General features: G+C 43.3%; 1 protein-coding gene across 2 annotated transcripts in view; it reads right to left on the reverse strand.

The window, feature by feature from the left end:
- pvrl2l (PVR cell adhesion molecule related 2 like) overlaps positions 1-21,815 on the reverse strand; it is a gene marked incomplete at its 3' end in the record, with an annotated part of 373,936 nt that overhangs the window by 202,311 nt on the left and 149,810 nt on the right. For both annotated transcript variants that reach the window (XM_084081055.1, XM_084081054.1), the window contains exons 4-6: positions 16,706-16,999; positions 9,716-9,833; positions 7,500-7,648 (exon numbers count right to left, since the gene is read on the reverse strand). In XM_084081055.1, coding sequence (XP_083937181.1) covers positions 7,500-7,648; positions 9,716-9,833; positions 16,706-16,999 — 561 coding nt within the window. The remainder of the gene's footprint in view (positions 1-7,499; positions 7,649-9,715; positions 9,834-16,705; positions 17,000-21,815) is intronic.

The raw sequence follows: 21,815 nt of genomic DNA on the forward strand, positions 1-21,815 counted from the left end.
TATATATATATCAATTTGGGGTTCTTGGCACTTAAAAGTTTGATAACTTCTGGTTTAGAAGGCATTTGTATAATCGGCCTCAGGTCTTAATGGATTAACCATCTCAATCCTAATGCCTAAACTCAACCATCTTAACTATCTACAACCTAATGCCTAAACGTAACCCTCCAGATTGGCGGGCCAATCACAGCGCTTCAGCCCATAACAGCAGTGGGAGGCTGGATACAGCACGTACGCATGTATTTCTGTCTATAGTATATTCCCATGCCCCCCTACCTTGTGTATGGCCAACAGAACCCCTCCACTACAACACAGGCACACATCTCTCAGTCTTTCTCTGTCTTCCAATTTCTTCCTCTAATCTGTCAGAACATATTACAGTCACACAGCCTACCCTACCGTATGTGTGTATGTGAGTGAACGCACAGTACAGTATATAATATAGATACTGTATGTGGGTGTGCATTTATGTGTGTGCACTTCATATTTGCAGCGGCAGCAGGGCCTTCACACACAGCTTATGGTGTTGCGGCAGCAACGCTATACAGTACGAACACATCTGCTTTCATCCTGCCGTTTAACAAGACAGACCAGAGCCATTAATGGCTCTCAGCAGGGAAATTAACGGGGGCGCATTGGAGGCTCCGTGTACGCACTACGAGAGCCGCCGCCGCGTTTCTTCTTACATTATTTAAAGCCAAGCGCCTCCATTTTTTCCCTTGTACCTAATGGGGTTTAGATCCTAAACGGTAGAGACCGCAGCTTTTTGCTTCCTTTACGCAATTAGGTAGAGCAGAGAAGTGCAAGTGCTTAGCTCCTTTGCACATGAACAACCCTGCCTGTTCTTGTTTTCTCACCAGGAAGATACAGAGACTTTGTTGCAGTGATTAATCGAGAGCGCCTGTAACAATGTCACTGTATACCGTCTTGAAAACGAGTCAATAAAATGAGCAACCTTGGCAGAGATAGCCCGTTTCCAAATAACATTTGATGTATTTCTCGCTTTCCCCGCCCCTTCTCCTTTTGGGGACCTTTTATTACGTATCGATTGTCTTTTATTACCTGAACCAAGGAGATAATGTTATGGCTCCTGTCTTCATTTTGTCTATCTGTCCGCTAGAAGGATATCTTGAGCAGCTAAGAACTGAATTGCACATACAATAACACAGTGGAAAGGTTTGTCCTGCACTGGCTGGGCCAAGGAAGAACGGATTATCACAGCAATTGGCCAAAAGGGGTTGGTGTAACACCCAGGATTCGTTCCTCGGTCTGCCAGGAAGGCGCGCTAAGCCAAACAAACGTTAGGCTTTTGGGTCGTCTGAGTCACACTGCTACACTCACCCCCCTTTGACATTCCCCCACCAGGTAACCCCCTTCCGGGTCACGGCACCAATGTAACGCCTGTAATTCGAACCCCGGTCTCCTGCGTGCTAGAGCACTAAAGCCAAACATCTTAACCACTAGCCTAAGAGGGAATTAGACTTTTGCTCTCCAGGCAGAGGCTCTGAGCTACTGCTAGTGTTGGAACACAAATGCACATAACACATACAGTAGCATGCATAGCAACACCTTATAAACAAACTGACACCTTGGTAGAGGCCTGTGCTCCACTGAGCGCATGTTATAGTTCATTATAATTAATCATATCCTTGGGTGAATTATAAGGTGCTTCATTATAAGTTGTACTAAGCTCTACATTTTCACCATCCATCTGTCTCCATGCTTAAAGGGATAGTTCACACAAATAAACCTTTTTTTTTTCTATCGATTAGTCACCCCATGGAGAATTGAATTCATGGATATTATTTTGTTTTTGTCACATTCCTGAGCCAATAATTTGATGACCAGGGGAACGGTAGGCAGCGGTTCCGGTGAGACAAAAAGGAGACTATTTGTGTCTCCTACCGGAACCGCTGCCTGTCATCAAATTATTGGCTTAGGAATGCGACAAAAACAAAAAAAATCTCCATGGGGTGACTAATCGATAGGAAAAAAGTCATTTTGGGGGTGAAGTATCCCTTTAAGCTACAGATGCTTAGTTACCATGCCTACACTCTCCGCTACTACTTCATGGTTGAAATGACATCAACATCCAATCAATAAAGACATCAATAAACACATTACAGATTTTTTTCCCCCATGCAAATTTACTGTCACGGAGAGAGCAGACGTCCCTCATATTTTGCCCACTAAGGGTTTATACAGTAGTGATTAACACAGCCATTGTTGGGAATGCCACATTTAAAATGCTCACGGCCATTCTCATACATCCACTAGTACTACCACCAAAAGGAAATGTTCAGATAATCCCACAGAGACGGAGGATAAAACCAACTGTACAACTGCTACGATATACAGTATGTATACAGTTCAGGAATTTGTGCCTGTGTGTCTGTGTGCATTTGTCTCTCAATAAGACAAAATATGCAAATGACCAGTAAGTACTCAAGTACTGTACTTAAGTACAATTTTGAAGTACTTTTACTTTACTGGAGTATTTCCAATTGTCTATACTTTTACTTCTACTCCACTACATCTCAGAGGCAAATATTGTAATTGTACTACAATTATTTGAAAACTTTAGTTACTAGTTACTTTGCAGATATAAATTATTACGTTATAAAACATACATTAACCACTTTAGCCCTATTTTAAACCTAAGCTATTTGGAAGCTTGTAGCCTACAAGCTCACAACGTGTCGCGATGTGAGCTTGTGAGCTTGTAGATTTGCTATTTTCAATCATTTTAGTACTTTTACTTTTGGTACTTTAAGCGCATTTTCATAACAATACTTTTGTACTTTTATTCAAGTAAATTATGAATTCCAGACTTTTACTTGTAACAGAGTACTTCTACATTGCAGTAATGATACTTTTACTTGAGTAAAACATTTGAGTACTTTTTCCACTACTGGAAATGCCTGATATCATAGTATACTGACGTCATAGATGACTGACATCATAGACTGGCCTCCAAGCCCCCAGAACCCAGTGCTTGCATTGAAGCGAAATGGACATGCTGGCCATTCGTAGGTACTGCAGCTTAAAACGGATGGGGCCACTGCAAATGTACGAGCAAAAACGGTTTCGACCAATGGGCTTGACTCACGAGCTTGCGCACAAGCTTGCGCACAGGGACGCGCACCTCTGTGACGTAAAACGCGTCACTTCTGTGACGCAGAACGGATCACAGTGGCCCCAAATAGGCTACGCCCATCACACTTTACAACCCGGAAGAAGGGGTGAATTCGCTTCATGCGCTCGGTGAGCAACTCAATGCAAGTGGACGGGAGGCGATATCCGGTGCCCTCTCTATTATTTTTAACTCTATGCTGGCCTCCCAGTACGGTTGCTGCACGGATGCTGCGCGCTAACCGCTATCCGCTATATGACAGGTACTGCACTAGTACAATTCTAATGCAGGAAAAAACTGTAACTGCAGGGAAAACTGTAAATGGAATATTGGGAAGACGACTGAGACTCATTCTCTTAGGCATTCAATGCAGAATAGATGCTGGAGGGGTGAATTTGTGACAGGCTACCGCTGTGGCGCCATAGATAACACTGGGGCAGACGGCGCATAGCCGTGGCATTGTAAACGGTGCCGCTCTCGTGCAGAATACTGTAGATGCAGGAGTCGCTTTACGACGCCTGCCAGCCCCTCTCAGTGGCAGATGTGGCGTTGGCTATGGTCCACAAGTGAACAGTACCGTCTAGTCAAGCTGTTGTGATGAAGCATGGGGGGACCGTTCGCCACCAAGGGCACGCTTAACACAGAATGTATCACAGTGTTCTGGTTTGATCTAAGCTCCTTAAGAAAAGATAAAAAGAGGCTGTACGTGCACATGAGTCACTGTCTGTGCCAAGAGTGTGTGTGTGTGTGTGTGTGTGAGTTAGTGAGTGTGTATGTACTTTTACTGTGTATGCGTATTTTGTGTGTGTGTGTGTGTGTGTGTGTGTGTGTGTGTGTGTGTGTGTGTGTGTGTGTGTGGGTGTGGGTGTGGGTGTGTGTGTGTGTGTGTGTGTGTGTGTGTACGTTTGTGTACACTTTAATAAAAAAAGTATACACATACACATCAAGACTTTATATCGTCGCTGTTGGACAGAAACCTTGTATCTCCACATTTCAACTTTTTATGTTTTTTCCATAAATGAATATCCTACTTCACTGTGTATTACACAGTGAAGTAGGTGATCTACATAATGTGATCTACATATGTGATCTATTTCTGAACAATCTTGAAAGTTAAAGTGGTTAAGTGTGTCCGTGGGTTTTACATATGTATATTTAACCAATGAAAAGTATTAACAAGAGCTTGTGACTAAATAATAACTACGTTGGATCCATTGGAACAGTTTTTTTCCCCCATTTCCTGAACAGTAACAGTGTTCCCACCAGAGAGCGACCATACTGTACAGTGGGTGACCATTGACTTTGTCGCTTTTCATAAGAGTATCACTTCACTCATTTGCCTCACCCGCTTTGCAGTAAATTTAAGTTCCAAATACTACCACAAGGTGCCGCTTTGGAGTCACTTTTTTTGTGACAGACAGACAGACAGACAGACAGACAGACAGACAGACAGACAGATAGATGTCTTATATTATTATTAATAATAATAATAACTAGCAATAATTACGTGTGCTTAGAGCGTTTAAATTGGGTTTTCTGTTCAGCGTCGGGCAGTCAGGAACGCATCTCTGTCATTTTAGAAATGTTCAGACACACATTGGTTTCTGTCTGTCTGTCTGTCTGTCTGTCTGTCTCAAAAGTCCGTGGAGAGACAGACAGACAGACAGACGTCTTATATGTTTTTTTTTTCTCGCATCAATTTCTGTATAGTAGGATTCTACCTCTTCCCTCTATAAATGAAATAGTCCAGTTAGTGTAGCGGTTAAAACTGATGGCCGTCGATTTTACGACCCGGGTTCGAATCCCACGCTAAAAGCATACTGACCTGCTATTTTTACTTTTACTTCTACTCCACTACATCTCAGAGGAAAATATTGTACTTTTACTCCACTACCATTATTTGAACGCTTTAATTACTAGTTACTTTGCAGATATAAATCATTACATTATAAAACATATATTATTTGCCCTATTTCACATAGTCTATTTGAAAATGGCCGATCTACAAGCTCACAACGCATTGCGAGCTTGTAGATCAGCTAGCGTGTATGTGCTTTGCATGCTCTAAAACAAGGGTCTTCAACAGGGGGTCCTCACTTACTTACTCAGAGTTACTACAAATCTTTGTGTGACAGGATAATGTTTTTACATTAACCACTTGAAACCTATAATTATGTTTCTGTGGGGAATATTAGCCGAGAATAGCAGATCTACAAGCTCACAACGCCTCGCACTGGGAGGCGTTGTGAGCTTGTAGATCGGCTATTTTTAAAAGGTTTGTGCTGGGAGGGGATAGTGTGAGTCCACTACAAGGCTTACTGTACGCATGCTTACTGTACTGTAGCTACATCTAAACCTCCCACACCAGGCTACTAACATCACCCAGCTCCACAAGAATCCTTTGTTCTCGCAGGATACAATTCAAGCAAATCTCAGATTTCCCATGGATTTCTGTTATTGTAGATCTCTTTTTTCTCTTCTTTTCTTTTAATTATTATTATGTTTTTGCAAAGAAATGAAAGAAAAATGTTTCTTTTTCAAATGCTATTTGTTAAGGTGAGTGCAGTCATTATGAACCATAACAACAACAACAGTAACAAGTAGAAAAAGCAAGTGAGCTACAGTATATGCCACTGGGGCAAGGCTCGCTAGCATGCGTGCCAAAAATGGATTGATGCACATACAGTACGCATTGTTTTCTTTTCCAGCAAAGCCCACTGTTTTATGTTTGCGCTCAGATTGTGTGTGTGTGTGTGTGTGTGTGTGTGTGTGTGTGTGTGTGTGTGTGTGTGTGTGTGTGTGTGTGTGTGTGTGTGTGTGTGTGTGTGTGTGTGTGTGTGTGTGTGTGTATGTGTGCCTGAGTGTGTACATGTTTGACCAATGTGTCAAGTCAACGCGTGTGAGAAGAAGGAAAGGGGGTAAAGGCCCCAACCGAACACCGTGGCAACAGCAGTAGAATCACTGAATAGCAGCAAAATGTCACAAGTCAAACCCAGCACAGAGAGAGAGAGAGAGAGAGAGAGAGAGAGAGAGAGAGAGCATGCAAACGAACCAGGCTTGGAAAAAGAAGGGATTAAAAGAGGGGGGAGGGAAAAGTAAAAAAGAATAACAATAATAATTACAGCGCTTAAACTAAGGACACGTGTTAGATTATGAAATAAAGAGAGGGAAGAGATAAAAGAAACCAGGAAGGGAAAGGAGAGGAAAAAAAAGGAAAGAAGCAAAAAAAAAAAAAAAAAACCTGGAGCAAACTGGCTCACACCAAATGATTCCCAACTGTGTTAAACCAAGGAGGAGCCTGGCCTCCATCCAAGAACGTAGCACCCTTCTAACGTCTCCTCGTGTTCACTACAGGGCCAAACGGTGATAATCAGGGTTCATCCATTACTTATACTATACAAAACTTGCCCCATCCCACATAAATAAATACGTGAATCCATCAATAAATAAAAGGCATATGCACCATGAATAATTGTACATGATACATGATGTGCGTGGTTTTCCCCCCTTCTGGGTTGGGACAGATAATAATGAGCGGGGCTTTTCCATGTGATGTTCCAAAGTTTGGAGTTTTTGGCGCTCCTGGTGCTACCGTTTGGCCCTGAGACGGGGGGAAAGAAGGCTTTGATTCGAACACGGCTGAAAGCAGGCCAGAAAGGAGAGAACATCCAATGGAAACACAACGAGAGAGACCAGCATGCCTGTGGCTCCCCATGTTGCCCTGATCCCAGTGTGTGCGTGTGCGTGTGTGTGTGTGTGTGTGTGTGTGTGTGTGTGTGTGTGTGTGTGTGTGTGTGTGTGTGTGTGTGTCTGTCTGCCCATGCACAAGCGTGACAGTTGCTTGTCTGTGTGTGTGTGTGTGTGTGTGTGTGTGTGTGTGTGTGTGTGTGTGCGTGTGTATACATACATACACCTGTATGTGAGCTAATGTGTGACTATTCATCTAAACGGTATGATTCACAGTGTGGGTGTGAGTTGTACAGTGATACTCTACCATGGTATGTGTGTGTGTGTGTGTGTGTGTGTGTGTGTGTGTGTGTGTGTGTGTGTGTGTGTGTGTGTGTGTGTGTGTGTGTGTGTGTGTGTGTGTGTGTGTGTGTGTGTGTGTGTGTGTGTGTGTGTGACTTTTTTGCCTTCTGCGTGTGTGCTAGTACTTTAAGCCAGTGGTTCTCAACCTGTAGGTCGGTTACCCCAGATGACAGGGAAGTGACAAGATTCAGTTGCTACTAATAGCATTTGTGTTTCTGTGTAAAAAAGTGAACATAATGGTGAACATGTGTGTGTGTGTGTGTGTGTGTGTGTGTATGCACCGTATATATATATGTATATATATATATATAGGTAAATTTGGTTTAGAAGGACTCACCGATGACGACTGTGGTGACCTGGTGCTTGCTGACCCCGACCCTGTTCTTGACTTCACACACAAAGGTGGTGTTGACGGCGTCGTCCACTTTCCTCACCGTCAGCCGGTTGCCTTCCACCATCACCGTGTCAGGCATAGGACCTGACACACTGCAGAGAGGAAGATGGGGAATGTTACATTATCATACCAGGCGGCCTAAATGATCAATTCATTAAATTGATTATCAATTAATAAATCGTAATCGTACAAAGCGATTAAAGAGAAATCACAGGTGTAAATATGTAATTTCACCAAAAAAAATCGTATTTATTTGAAGAAAAAAGCAGCCTTTGAGACTCCTATGAGACTAAAACGCATCACATATGGTGCGTGGAATCAGACAACTTCCTGGACCTTACATAAATAAAAGCCTGAAAATGGACTGGAAAGACGTGACATGGTGTTTTTAATGCGTCCAAGTACAGATCTAGGGTCAGATTGACTTATTTTGAAAAGCCAAACCAGATTCAGCAGCCAGGGAATTGAGTTAGTACATTCACATGTGATATGGCGAAATTATCGTACATTTGGGCATTTTGGGCATTATTGATCGTACATCGTACAGAGGGTTAAATTATCGTACAAATACGATAATTATCGTACATCTGGCAACACTGGGAAGACATCTCAGTGACACTCCATAGTTACTCTAATTCAATTTGTAACACTCAAGTTCAACCACTAAAGCACTATTTCAGACGTTGTTGTATGGTGGCGTCCAGTGGTGGAAAGTAACTAATTACATTTACTCAAGTACTGCGCTTAAGTACAATTTTGAGTTAGCTTTACTTTGTGTTTCCAATTTTCAATACTTTTACTTCTACTCTGCTACAATTATTTGAAAACTTTAGTACCATGTGTGAGCTTGCAGATCTGCTATAGAAAAAAGACAAGAAAGTAATGATGACAACATGCTCAAAACAGTGGTGCCAGATTGAATCACAAAAGGGGAGGAGAGCGGCAGGGGAGGAGAGAGGAGAGAGAGAGAGAGAGAGAGCAGGATGGAGTGAAGAAGGAGAGATGGTGAGAGGGAGGTGATGAAGGAGAGAGAGGGCTGGTGAGAGAAGAGAAATGGAACAGAAAAAAACTGAAAAGATGCGAAATGAAAGTGTCAGAGGGGAAGGAGTGAAGACAGACGTGTATACCTGTAGGAGGAAAACGGTGAGAAAGAGGAACGTGTGGTTCAGAGAGGGATGGAGATGGCATTAATGTGTTTCCATGCCAAAAGAACAGTGTATGTGAAAAGCCTCTGCGTCACTGTTCAACAGCTCAGCATAAGCAACACACATACGCACACACAGGCTCATACATGTACACACGCAGCCACATGGCACACAATACACACAAAAGGCATGCACACGCACACTTTCAGTCACATTCACTCACACAGAACAAGCCATCTGCCCATTAAGAAAGGATGCGAAAAAGAACATTTGCATAATGCGTAAAACATTAATAAGAAAATCATTAAGGAGATAATCAGTGCAGACGGCGCTGTTATCACAAGACTCCATTTATACACTTTCATTCAGCAGTGATGATGGATGAATGGATGAATGGATGGATGGATGCACAGACAGACAAATACATGGAGATGAAAGGTAAGGATGGTTGGGAGCTTTTCTAAGTGGAGGAATAGACGGAGGGATGGGTGGATGGATACGTGGATACGTACAGTAAGTGCTTTGACAGATGAACTGAATGAATAGACGGTTGTTCAGGTGAGAAAGTGAAAAATAGATTAACAGCAATCAAAAATGATTTGACAGATGATGGAACGAACGAACGAGCGAAGGAAGGAACGACAGAGCGAGTTGACGGACCAACAGAGTGAGATCAATGGATGGATGAGTTGACAGATCGATGCCTGAACAAATGAATGAATGAACAGCAGCGACGCGTTGTGAGCTTGTAGATCTGCTATTTTCAAAATCTTTTTTTATACATTTTGAACTTTTTTTTTGACATTCTGACAATGACTACTTTTACTTTTGGTACTTTAAGTATATTTTGATCTTTTTGACTTTTGTACTTTTACTCAAGTACATTTTGAATACTGGAATTATATTTGTAACAAAGTATTTCTACATTATGGTATTGATACTTTTACTTAAGTAAAACATGTGAGTACTTTTTCCATCACTGATGAACAGTATAGTACTACGGCAGCTACTCACGCGGTCCAGGTGACAGTGGTGGGGGCGGGGTTGGCGTTAGCTTGGCAGATCAGCACAGCGTCGGAGCGACCCACGTACCAGTTGTTATCATAGCCTTCTATGGACACAGTGGGGGGGTCTGTGGGAAGAGAGCGAGAGGAAGAATAAACAGTTTACTCACCACAAAAAAAACTATCAAAGACAATAAGTGAGAGAAGTTTATACTTAACAAACTCAGAAAAAAACAAACAAGTGTGTGAGGCAGAAGGAGAAAGACTGGAGTGGAGTAGGAGAGAAGGTGATAAAAAGAATAATAATAGAAATGAAGGGTGTAGGCGCCCACTGGCCTAGCGGTCCAGGCGCATACCACATATAGGCTTTAATGTTCAACGACCCTTGCTGCATGTCACTCCCTGTTTCTCTCCTGTTTCCTGTCTATCTCCACTGTGTACTAAAAACATATCTTGAAAAAAGAAAATAAATGAAGGCTGTGTGTGTGTGTGTGTGTGTGTGTGTGTGTGTGTGTGTGTGTGTGTGTGTGTGTGTGTGTGTGTGTGTGTGTGTGTGTGTGTGTGTGTGTGTGTGTGTGTGTGTGTGGAAAGGAATGATGTGATTTCAAGGTTTTTGTTTGCAGAATTTTCAGAAACAGAGAATGTGGGAAAATGAGGGATAGAGAGAGAAACAGAGCGTGTGAGAGAGCAACAGACAGAGAGAATGGGAGAAGGTGAGAAAGAGGGCATTAGGCACGGATGGCATGCGTGCGTGTGCGTTCACGTGCATGAGTGCGTGTGTTGGCGCGCGTGCGTGTGTGTTGTCCTCTCAGTGTGAGTTGACCTATAAAAGCTGACCGAAATTACACAGCAGATTGAAGACATGATACCCCGGCCCACGCAACTGCTAAGCTAAATAATATGCATGCACGTACTAACACACCTGCAAGTGCGTGCACGTGTGTGTGTGTGTGTGTGTGTGTGTGTGCACGTGCGTGTGTGAGAGAGAGACTCTCACACTAGTCAACATACAGTAACAGCTTGACAGGTAAGGTGTTAGGTGTTGACTCGTTAGTGTGAATGTACTGCGTGTGTGTGTGTGCGTGTGTGTGTGTGTGTGTGTGTGTGTGTGTGTGTGTGTGTGTGTGTGTGTGTGTGTGTGTGTGTGTGTGTGTGTGTGTGTGTGTGTGTGTGTTGAATTTTGTCACCTCAATGAATGCTCACGTACGGACCCATATGGAAACACAGACATATAATCACATACATTTATACAGGTAGATGACAGCTTCTGTAAGACTAGACACACAGGGCAGCAGTCAACGTGACAGCTTGTCAGGTAATAAGTGCGAGGGCTTGCCCCAGGCTGTGTGTGTGAGACACACACACACACACACCACAGATTCTAATGTCTTGCATTTAGCAGCCTGTATGAATTCATGCCTCCTCTTTGCATCCACAAATAGATGTGTGCGTACGTGCGTGCGGTGCGTGCGTGCGTGCGTGCGTGCGTGCATGAATTGCACTTTCATGCACATTGCAGGCTTATAATAATAAAGCAAGCACATATTGTGTACAGGCCCATGCCACATGTGCTAATGTGTGTTCAACGACAGAAACACAATTAAATCGTTAATCGCAAAATATTTGTGTAACAATTAACCGTCTTGTACAATTTTCATAATCATGACAGCCCTACACTACACTCACGTGGAATATGCAGGCTGACAACAGGTTTTAAACCGTCATCAACAGACACAGTAACAAGGGACACAACAGCCCATCAAATTAGAATTTCTATGACTTTATGCTTTTAGGCGTCTTTCACAGCCTGCTTCTTCCAGGGAACTTCCTCTTTTTTTACTTCTTGGTTCACTCATTTGCTGTCACTTCTCAGCACATTTGAAGTCACCACATACAGTAAAATAACAAATACAGCAGATCACACCCAAACCACATTTCTGAGTCAGTTGAGTGTACTGTATGTACTAGTGATGCGCGGGTTGACCCGTAACCCGCGGGACCCGCGGGTCAACCCGCGGCGCGGGTGGGTCAAGTCAGAATTTCGGAGAAAATGATGCGGGCTGAGGGTGAGCGGGTCACACGCTCTCACACGCAAAAAAAATAAAAATAATAACATGCTCTTGTTTTGTCTTTATTCCTAATAAGAATAAGAATAATAACAATAAAACAGTTTGAATACACTTGGGGATTATTTTCTAACCATAATTTTACAGAATACAAAAAAATCGCGGGTCGCGGGGCGGGTTGAGCCATAGATTTATATATGGGTTCGCGGGGCGGGTTGAGGCGGGTTGCGTTCCGTGGCGGGGCGGGGCGGGTCATGAAAAAACCCGACCCGCGCATCACTAGTATGTACACTTTGCAAAAATGGATTGTTCCTCAAAACAAGTTCCTTTATTTGTTAGCTTTCTTTCTTGATTATAAGCATTCATTTAATTACAAAATGTTATGTTCCATACTGGACGGTAATTGTTCGACTTTAAAGAATTGAATTTAAAGTGACAACAATTGTGTCACAATTGTGACCTACTACCACAATCTCTATATATTTATTGCAGGGCTAATGTTCCATATGCATCCATCCATACATGTGATAATACGCACATACTAGTCATGAATGAAGTAATGTCGTTATGTTTACAATGGTTACATTGCCTGCATTGACATTTCTAGAAGGTCATTGTTTTCTATAATTAAACATTCATGTCTATTGTCTATACAGTAATTAGACAACAGCATTCACCTGCTGCCCTGGTAGAAGGCTAATGTTTATTGTAAATGTATTGTACATGTTTTAATTTAGTCATTACTGTCATAATGAATAATAAAACAACGTGAGAGACTGCTGTGGTGTTTTATATAGAAAAACTAAGGCCCCGTTTAGACGACAACAGTCTCTAGAGAAACCGGCAAAATAAAATATCAGATGTGCCTTCCATTTAGACGGCAATGGCATTTTCGGGGGTTGAAACCGCAACAAAGTCAAAACCCCTTCCAGAGTGGAAATCTTTGAAAATACTCCGCCTCGTGTCTCCAAAAACAGGCAATATGGGGGAAACTGCAAAGAGAACGGTAACTGTAAGAGCAAAAAGAGGGACGCTTGCAGAACTGTCGGGGCCGCCAGTGGGCGGGGGGCCAGAATGCGAACTGCCCGAGCAAAAGTAGAAGTAGAACGGAAGTGGTTCAACGCATGCGTGACTGGTCTGTCTGTCTCAGAAAAAACAAACAAGTGTGTAAACTTGTCTCCGTGTAAACGCAGAATAGAAAGTGAGAGCACAAACGGCACTTTCGTTTTCTGCTCTGATCGTTACGTGCAAACGTGTCCTAAGTTCTTGTCAGTAATAATCTACGCTTTGCTACGTAGTAGCAAAGCGTAGATTGTTATCGTATCCCTCCGAACACACCACTGCTGTAAAAGGATGTCTGTGACTGAATTTGTTGATCACAGTCTACAAAGTGGACAATTTGCTTTGCTAGGTAATCAATATGTTCAAGAATGCAACAGCATTTTCTTTTTTTGGTGCTTTCCTGAGCCTTTAGTTAGTAGGCACAGTGAAGAGAGACATGAAACACAGAAAGAGAGAGAGAGAGAGAGTAGGGGACCGACACATGCAGCAAATGGTCCGGCCGGCCGGGAATCAAAACAGGGACTATAGCTGTCAGGCACTAGAGCCGATGTGGTACAGTATGTACTCTCGCCACACAGCTTTCAGGTCACCCCATTTAGAAATACATGATAGTGACTGGAAACAAAATTAATGGAACATAGGTTTTGTTCAGAATGTAACACTTTGGCTTCACCCAAAATAAACTATATCTTCCTCTAAATGGGACCATGATTTAAAACATTCTAGGTGAGAAAATATAGGGCCATTTTCTCATAAACGTCGATACAATCAGACAAGGAAGCTACATAATGTACTGTATGCACACAATGAGGTGGAAGATAGTTTTTTGGACTCCCTGCCTGCCAGACTACTCTGAATTTGCCACAGCTGATGCCCTCGGCTGCTACATGGTAAAAAGTGCCAAACTAGAAAGATCTTCTAACTCTAGAACTAATGATGCCTTTCATATTGGAGTGCGTCTCCTCGGGCAATTTTGGATCCCAGAAATATCCTAACCTTGTGTGATATACAAATGGATCTAATGGATCATTTACAGTGCGAGGGTGGGTGAACATGATAGGGAAAGGTGTTAGTGCTCTGGGTTTGAGCCTTTTAGTTTGGTTATTTGTCCACATCCATGCACTTGTACCCCAGATTTGAACCTGGTTTCCTGCGCAAGCGCTGACATTTTTACCATTGAGCTAATAGAGCCTGCCTGCTTGCTCAGGGGATAAATGGAATCTTGACCATCAGGGAAAAGTGTCTAGGTGAGACATGACCTTTGACACGATCTAAATGTCTCAATAGAAGAGCAGGGAGACAGGATGATTAGCATACATCGTATGCATTAAAAGTGTGCATGCTGTCATGAAACAAAAGCACTGTAACTCCAGCCATGAAAGCCTGTACATTCTGGTGAAGTGAAGGTAAAAGTGAAGCACTTTTGTACTTACAGGTGAAGTATTTATATGATCCAAAGGCCAAATTAGGCATGGACCGTCACCACACCAGTTGACATACACACCAGCAGCCAGCCTGTATAGCACTGGCTCTCAAACTTTTCTGGGGCAAAGGCCCCCTTATCTAATATTCAGGTCCCATACCAGTCTCTCACAGCCAATTAAAATGTAGGCTAAGTTTCTGCTCTGAAAAGGAATGTTTATTTATTATTCTATGCTGCTTATATAATTTAGAAAACATCTCACTGAATGCCACTGAATTAAACGGGACTGAATATGACTATTAGAAGTAAAAATGGAATAACCTTGAAATAAGCCATGGGAATTCAAACAATAATTAGTTCTGATTATTGATCACAAACAAGCAATCAAAAGGCAATAACTTGGTGCGGCTACCAAACGACACGCAGTATTATTAATGGTTCCGCCGTAAAATACAGGACAGTGTTACGGGCTGCGCTCGAGTAATCTGCAATTTATGAATCTGTGTCTTGTCAGCCGAAATAGATTTCTTTTCAGGGCACCGTAAGCTGTTCTCCTGTAACATAGCAAGTTTTTTTTTCACGGTAACATTTTTAATAAATTGCAACTTATAATCACCCCCAAGGTTATTATGCCATTTTGCCATTATGCACACAGACTTGCTGAATCCATTGCATTTGTCAACAACATATTGAGAAAAGTTTTTTTTTTTTTGCCTGCACTGCTAGGACATTGTCAAACTGCCGTGGATAATGGATAGTATGGATGAGCAACCTCGAGGCTGCTGAATAAGGAACAAAATATAAATGTTTGTATAATAATGCTGGCTGCCTGCAGCCTGAAAAAATATGCCACTGTTAAGGTCAAATTGGCGACCTACTGAATGATGTGACTACGAGTGTGCAGTCAAGTAGATCTAAGAAGGAGCGATGCTTCTAATGACAGGTCTGTATGATGATGATCACACAACTTCATGAAGGTTTTTGCTTATCTGAGCCACCGTTTTCAGGGACTGTGGAACTTGTCACTAACATTAGACAACAACGCTTCTGGGAAAACCCATGGGCCCAGTAGCCGTCCCAGACATGCTTCTTCACCTGTACAGAACTCCATTAATCAAAAAACTTTTGTTGACTGGTGCTCTCTGACTGATGATTCAATGAATGGCTATAGCAAATATTACATAAAACGGTTCAATAATAATGTAATATGAGGACACAACTGGATGTCCTGAAAAGCAATGAACGGCCAAAGTTGGGAATTAATCGAGACTGAAACCAGCCAACCATATCAGACTGCCATAAATACACCAATAGACTAAACACCAACGGCCATGGGTTCACAAACCATGCCTCACTTGACTGCAGTTGATAATGAAAGTCAGTCTAATGACGAAATGAGGAAAATGTGCACTCGAATATACTAAACTGGCATAAACGAATACATCAACACCCTTTCTCCCTATATAGTTCCACTGTTCTCTGAATAGAGAAACACCACTGTATATAGTGGGATTTAACCACTATACCACTATTTAACCACAGTTTGTGATCATTCACAAACTGCACAGGCAGTAACATACTATTGATGACTAAAGATTGGGACAGGCAGAGGGGTGACTGTCCCAAAGCACCCTGTCATGTCTTGCATGTCTCCCTCTCTCTCTGCCATATGTTTCCTGTTTCTACACTGTACTATATCTAAATAAAACATAAAAAACTAGAACAAGTGCTCCTTGGAGCACAAGTCTCCGCCAGGTCAGGTGGGTTTTGTGAGCCAACAATGTTTGGAATTCACCAATCAGGATGGAATATGAAAAATCGGACAGATCCGCCATTGATCACATGACTATAGAGAAAATGTGTATCGATTTGATCGATGTTTGGACAAAATCTGTAAAAAAAAATCTTGTGCAAAAATCTGCCTCCCGGTGGCGCTATAACAGGACAAAGTGAAAAGGGCATTTCTTCCTCAGCCTAGTGGGAATGTGCGTGCAAAGTTTCACGGAAATCGGACGCTGCATTTATGATTTGAGGCATTTTGTTAAAAATGGACCACTCCTTGAAACGTGGGAGGCCAAACTTAGCCAATCAGGATGGAATATGAAAAATATGACAGATATTTCTTGATCACATGACTATAGAGAAACTGTCTACCGATTTGTGTGATGTTTAAAAAAGACTAAATGTTTTGCAAAGAACGGCCTCCTGGTGGCGCTATAACAGGCAAAGGTTCTGCTCTGGCATCCAGGGAGTGTGTGTGTGCACAGTTTCACGTAGATCAGGCTAACTGTCCCGGAGATTAGCTGTTCACAGACAGATGGACGGACAAACAGACACACACGGACGTACGGGCGTACGGACGGACGGCTTTAGACTAGCGATGGGAAAGTGAGGGCATTGATGTGTGTGGGTGCACGCGTCAATGTGTGTGCTTGCACATTCCCCTTACACTCTACGGAGAGCTTGACCGGGAACACCCATGGTCGTTCCTGGGTCTTCTGGCTGACCGTGCAGGAGACTTCGCGGCCGTGGTCGGCGGGCGTCGGGGCCAGCCGGTACTCGCTGCGGACCGTCACCGTGCCGTCGGCCGCGGGCTCGCTGCGCGTGGAGTGGTTGCCTCCGGCGGAGCCCTCCCACCGGATGGAGGCCGGCGGCTTGCCCCCGGCCGCCTCGCACCGGGCCACCACCACGGGCTTGGCGCCCGCCTGCACAGTCACAGCGACAGCAGAGTTCTTGGGCTTGGCTGTGGAGAGGAGAGCAGAGAGGGAGAGGGTGGGGGGGAGAGACCCAGACAGGGAGAGGAGAGGAGTGATAAAAGAAAAAGGTGGGGGGGGCAGAGGGAGAGAGGTTATTACACAGAAAAAATACATTAGCAGACATATGGAATATCAGAGGAGTCGATAACAGAGGTGAGTGGAGAGAGACGCTAGAGAGGAGAGGTTGGGGTTGAGGTTGGTGATGGTGGGGGTGGGAGGGGTGGTTGGGGTGGGAGGCGGGTGGGGGGTGTAAGCAGATGAGTATATAGAAGGACAAGGGCGAGCAGGGAGGAGGGAGGAAGTCCAATCAATTTGTTGTGCATATACACCTGGCATCCTACCGCGCCTATAATGAAACACAGCGGGGAGCAAATGCATGGCGTGTCTCTGGACCAGGAGGGAGAATCTGAGAGACGGGGGATGGGGGGATGGGCCGAGATTAAATGAAAGAGTAACTGTAAAGACAGGAGAGAGAACCCAGTTGGCAAGGGGAGAAGTGGAGGGGAGAAGAGAAAAGAGTAGAAGAAGAAGAGAAGAAGAAGAGAAGAGAAGAGAAGAGAAGAGAAGAGAAGAGAAGAGAAGAGAAGAGAAGAGAAGAGAAGAGAAGAGAAGAGAAGAGAAGAGAAGAGAAGAGAAGAGAAGAGAAGAGAAGGAAGACAGCAGAGCTAAGCAGAGCAGAGGGGTTGGATCGATTTGGGAGCTCTAACAAGGTGGGTTGTATCGGGGGCCTGATGTGTTCCGTGACACCGCATCAAATTGAGCCGGCTGCCGCTTCTCGTCACACGGGTCCCGGGGATTCTGAGCAGAGAGCAATTAGAGCGCACGGCGGGTGCCTCGGCTGCACAGTCGAATAAACAGACCCCCCCCCCAACTCTCCCCGGTAATACCCATGCCGCTGTAGTGACTGTGGCAGAAACATTTGAATAATAGCTTTGTGCACCTGAGTTACTTGAAGCCACGCTTGGGTGATATGGAGTCAAGACACTTTAGAAAAAGCCTAAATCCTGGGTGCATATAAGTAGCAAGGTGAGATTAAACCCTGGGTGCATAACTATAGCAGGGGGAGATTAATGAGGAACTTGGAAGCGAAGGAGGATTTTGGTTCAAATTGCGACTTCAACATTTTCAGCAAACAGAACGCGAGGGACATCACGGTCTCTCAACCAGACCTGACCCTCCGCGCTACAGAGTGCAAGGCCATTTAAAACTGAAACTAAAAATTACCAAATAAAGTGCTGACACGGGACCAAAGATCTGCAGAACTTAGCGTGCCCTGCTTGCAACAGAAACAATTATGCTAACCTGATGTTCTCACAGCTGAACTTTTGTTTCCCTTGCCAAGAATCAGCTCATTCTGAAAGCCATTAAAATGGGAATAATACTGAGTTAAACACTGAGACATTATTGCTCCCTATTAAGAAACAAATAAGTCAAGGCACTGGGGGATGAACAAAGATTTTTAAAGCGGTTAAACTCAAATTCAACTCAGATGTCTCAACAGCCAACTAAAATGTGTACTTAAAGGGGCACGAAAGCCTAGGCTGATGTTTTCCAATTCAGTTTAACCCATAAGACCCGAGGCCGATTCTACAACATGCCTTGGCATACAAGCTTGCTATTTTTGAATCGCCAATGCAAAAATCTAAAATGACACGGTTTTAATGGCTTAAAAACTTCAGAAGGAAAAGTCTGGAAGCCAATGACATTATACTCTCATTGGGCTCAATAAGATCACACAAATTATTCCCCCCACCATAATCATGCAATGCAGGCAAATTGCATATGAATATACGCGTGTGTGCTTGCGCTGGTTGTCCATGGAGTGGGGCCCATTTAGAGAACGGGCCCTTGCCAGTGATTCACATTGCCACGATTGTCAACTAATCAATTGAATTAATAATTCCAGATTTTCTTTGGTGTCTTTGTCATATACAGATATGGTGATTGTTGGGTAATGTATACAGTATGTAATATGCTGTCTAAGGACAAATTTCTATTTAATCCTGTGAAGAGACAATATAATATAGCTAGTTTAGTCGCAAAATCTAAACATCAAGACTTGACAAGCTGAGCACATCTGCAAGCCGAGTGAGTCATCATCATGCCTTTCAAACATAAAAGCAGCACTAAGAAAAGACAAGAGAGAAGAGGACAGTAGAAGAAGGTAGCAAAGCTCCCTAAATTAGATTCAGTTTTTTTCCTAACAGTCGCCAGCACCCCCCCCCCCCCCCCCCCCCAGCTAGCAGCAATGCAGGAGTTCATCATGGCAACTAAGCAGGTAACTGTAGGAGTTTCTTGGATTTAAATAAATATATTTATTGAGCATAAATATATTTCGGTCATACAACTCTGGGACTGAATAAATATATTTGTTGAGCGTAAAGATATTTATTGAGCATAAATATCTAAATAAATATCCAAGCATAATTTGATATCAAGGTCTGCCTCAGGTCATTGATTCCCTGGAAGCATATTATAGCAATATTATAATGAATAATCAATCTGCCAAATAGATATTACAGGGAATTAAATATTAAGACCCCCTAAGGGTATCATATAGAAACAGAGCCCACAGTTAGATGCTGGGAGCGCAAAAAAAACGTCGTAGAGCAAAGCACAGAGCAGCGGCAGCACAGCAAGACAGCAGAGCAGCAAGATGGCAGAGCAGCAGCACACAGAATGAGCAGTAAGCAGGGAGGTTTAAATAGCCCGCCCCAGATGTGTGCATGGGACTGATCACCTGCTTTGAATTGTCTGCCTGCACTAGATCCGCAGGCTTCGCATCATTTAAGCTAGATAATAACGTTAAGTCTTAATCACTTAAACCCTACTTTGTTGACCGGGGTCCCCTAGGGGTCTATACTGGGCCCCCCTCCTTTTTTCCCTCTACAACAAATACCTTTGCCAAAAATGGCCGATGCAGATAGATAGATAGATAGATAGACCTTTATTGATACTGTGTGGGAAATTCAGTCACCAGAGGCAGCGCCGCAGTTAAGGTACTGATACAGGGTAAGAGAAGTACTGCAACATACAGGTACAGCAAGTGTAGAAATAAAACAGTAGCAAGGGAGCTTGTAGATTGGCTATTTCTGTCGAAAATGTGCCTATTTCCACTGAATGTTCGCCTGTTATGACATGCCCAGAATAGGGACGCTAGGGTATATGTCCCTTAAACTTTGTCCAAATATGGAGTCTGCATATGTCCCCAGAATGTACAGTATGCCTCTCCCAAATAAGCTACAGTGTATTATATAGTCTTGCCGTTATGTATACCTGGTTTCGACCAGATTTCATAGCCGAATATACATAATACATATTTGTTCAAATAATGCTATAGGCTCACATCATTAATCTCACTTAACTGTCATCAGGCCAGAGATGCCATAAGTGAGTTAGTTCAAAGTCATTTGAAGTCACAGGGGACCCCCCAGTGATGGCTGGTTAGCTGCCAAAGCGAGTAGAGGGCTGCCTGTCAGAGTCCAAGATCTACCAGTATTTGTGTGCTGCTGGTTTTAAGTTCCAACCTTGGTTTTCTAGTCTGTTTTCTTGTTCCGGGTCATTTAATTCTAATCGTTTGTTTGTTTGTTTGTTTGTATGTATGTATGAGAGAGATTTATATATGCACTGGGGTGAAAAAAGGTGAGAAGGATACATGAGCGGGAGTAAAACAGAGCTGCCACCTGCATTAAAAAACAGGAGCGAAACTAAAGCGGCGTCCATGCGCTTGCTCGTTTGTCCGGCGAATTCGGAGAGCGACAGACAGACAGACAGACAGACATATAAGATAGATTTTTTTGTTTTTTATCAATCCAATCAAAGCCCCATTCGTCTCCACTCCCTGGTGTGCATGTATATTGATTTTACAGTGTTGAGAGTAAACACACTGGCTGGCCTTCTAATCCCTGCTCAGGCTTAGCTCAGACGTTCTGTCCACTTTACAAATAATGAAAAACAATGAAAAATAGAAACAAGGGTCGCACAAGCGTACGAGACCCTTTCTGCCCTTCATGGCATCTCTCCCATTTGGTTTATACATTCCCCCAAGGGCGCCACACTGCAAGAAGCAATTCTTTCTTTTAACCTCATCACATCCGTTACTGCCAAGACAATAATAGGAAGAATAGAAAAGATGTGGTTCAATTCACAGAGACAGATGGTTGCACAGCAGGGCATAGTTAGTTATTTGCGTTTTAAGTTACCCTTAGGGTTTACTGTGCAGCGTGTCCTTCCAGAATTGTTGGCACGTGTGCCCTAACAACAGTTAGGTAGAGCGTCAACTTGTGTTGTTGATTTACTTGTGTCTTAAAATATCATACTGGCATTTGATACATACATGCAGTTTTCTGCAAAAATCAAACAAACCACTGGTCCACAGTGATGCAAAGTAAACCACGAGTCATTGTAAATGGGTTAAACATGCCAGACCATGCTGGTATGGTAAACAAGCGTGCCAAGAATCCTGGAGGGGAGGCATGGCGGTATTTCTTTTAATGAGTGTGTGTGTTTTTAATTTTTTCAAAACAAAAACACATTGAGTATCCATGTGTTAGTTAGAGCCTTGATAATACTGAGCCCTATCCACAGCCAGGATTACGTAAATGACTATTTCCACGTTATTTATTCAGGCCATATTTTCTCAACACCCACACTCGACACCCTGCAGTCATACCGCCTACACACGATCACACCTGGCTGCTGCCAAATTTAACCACAGTCTAATTGCCGACCGCTGAGCAGCTCCGCTGAAACCGTTGGGAGGTCATGTGCCTTGCTCAAGGGCACATGTAGGGGACAGTGTTA

The sequence above is a fragment of the Gymnoscopelus microlampas genome (genome assembly GCF_963454915.1).
Source record: "Gymnoscopelus microlampas genome assembly, chromosome: 15".
NCBI classification, from domain to species: Eukaryota; Metazoa; Chordata; class Actinopteri; order Myctophiformes; family Myctophidae; genus Gymnoscopelus; species Gymnoscopelus microlampas.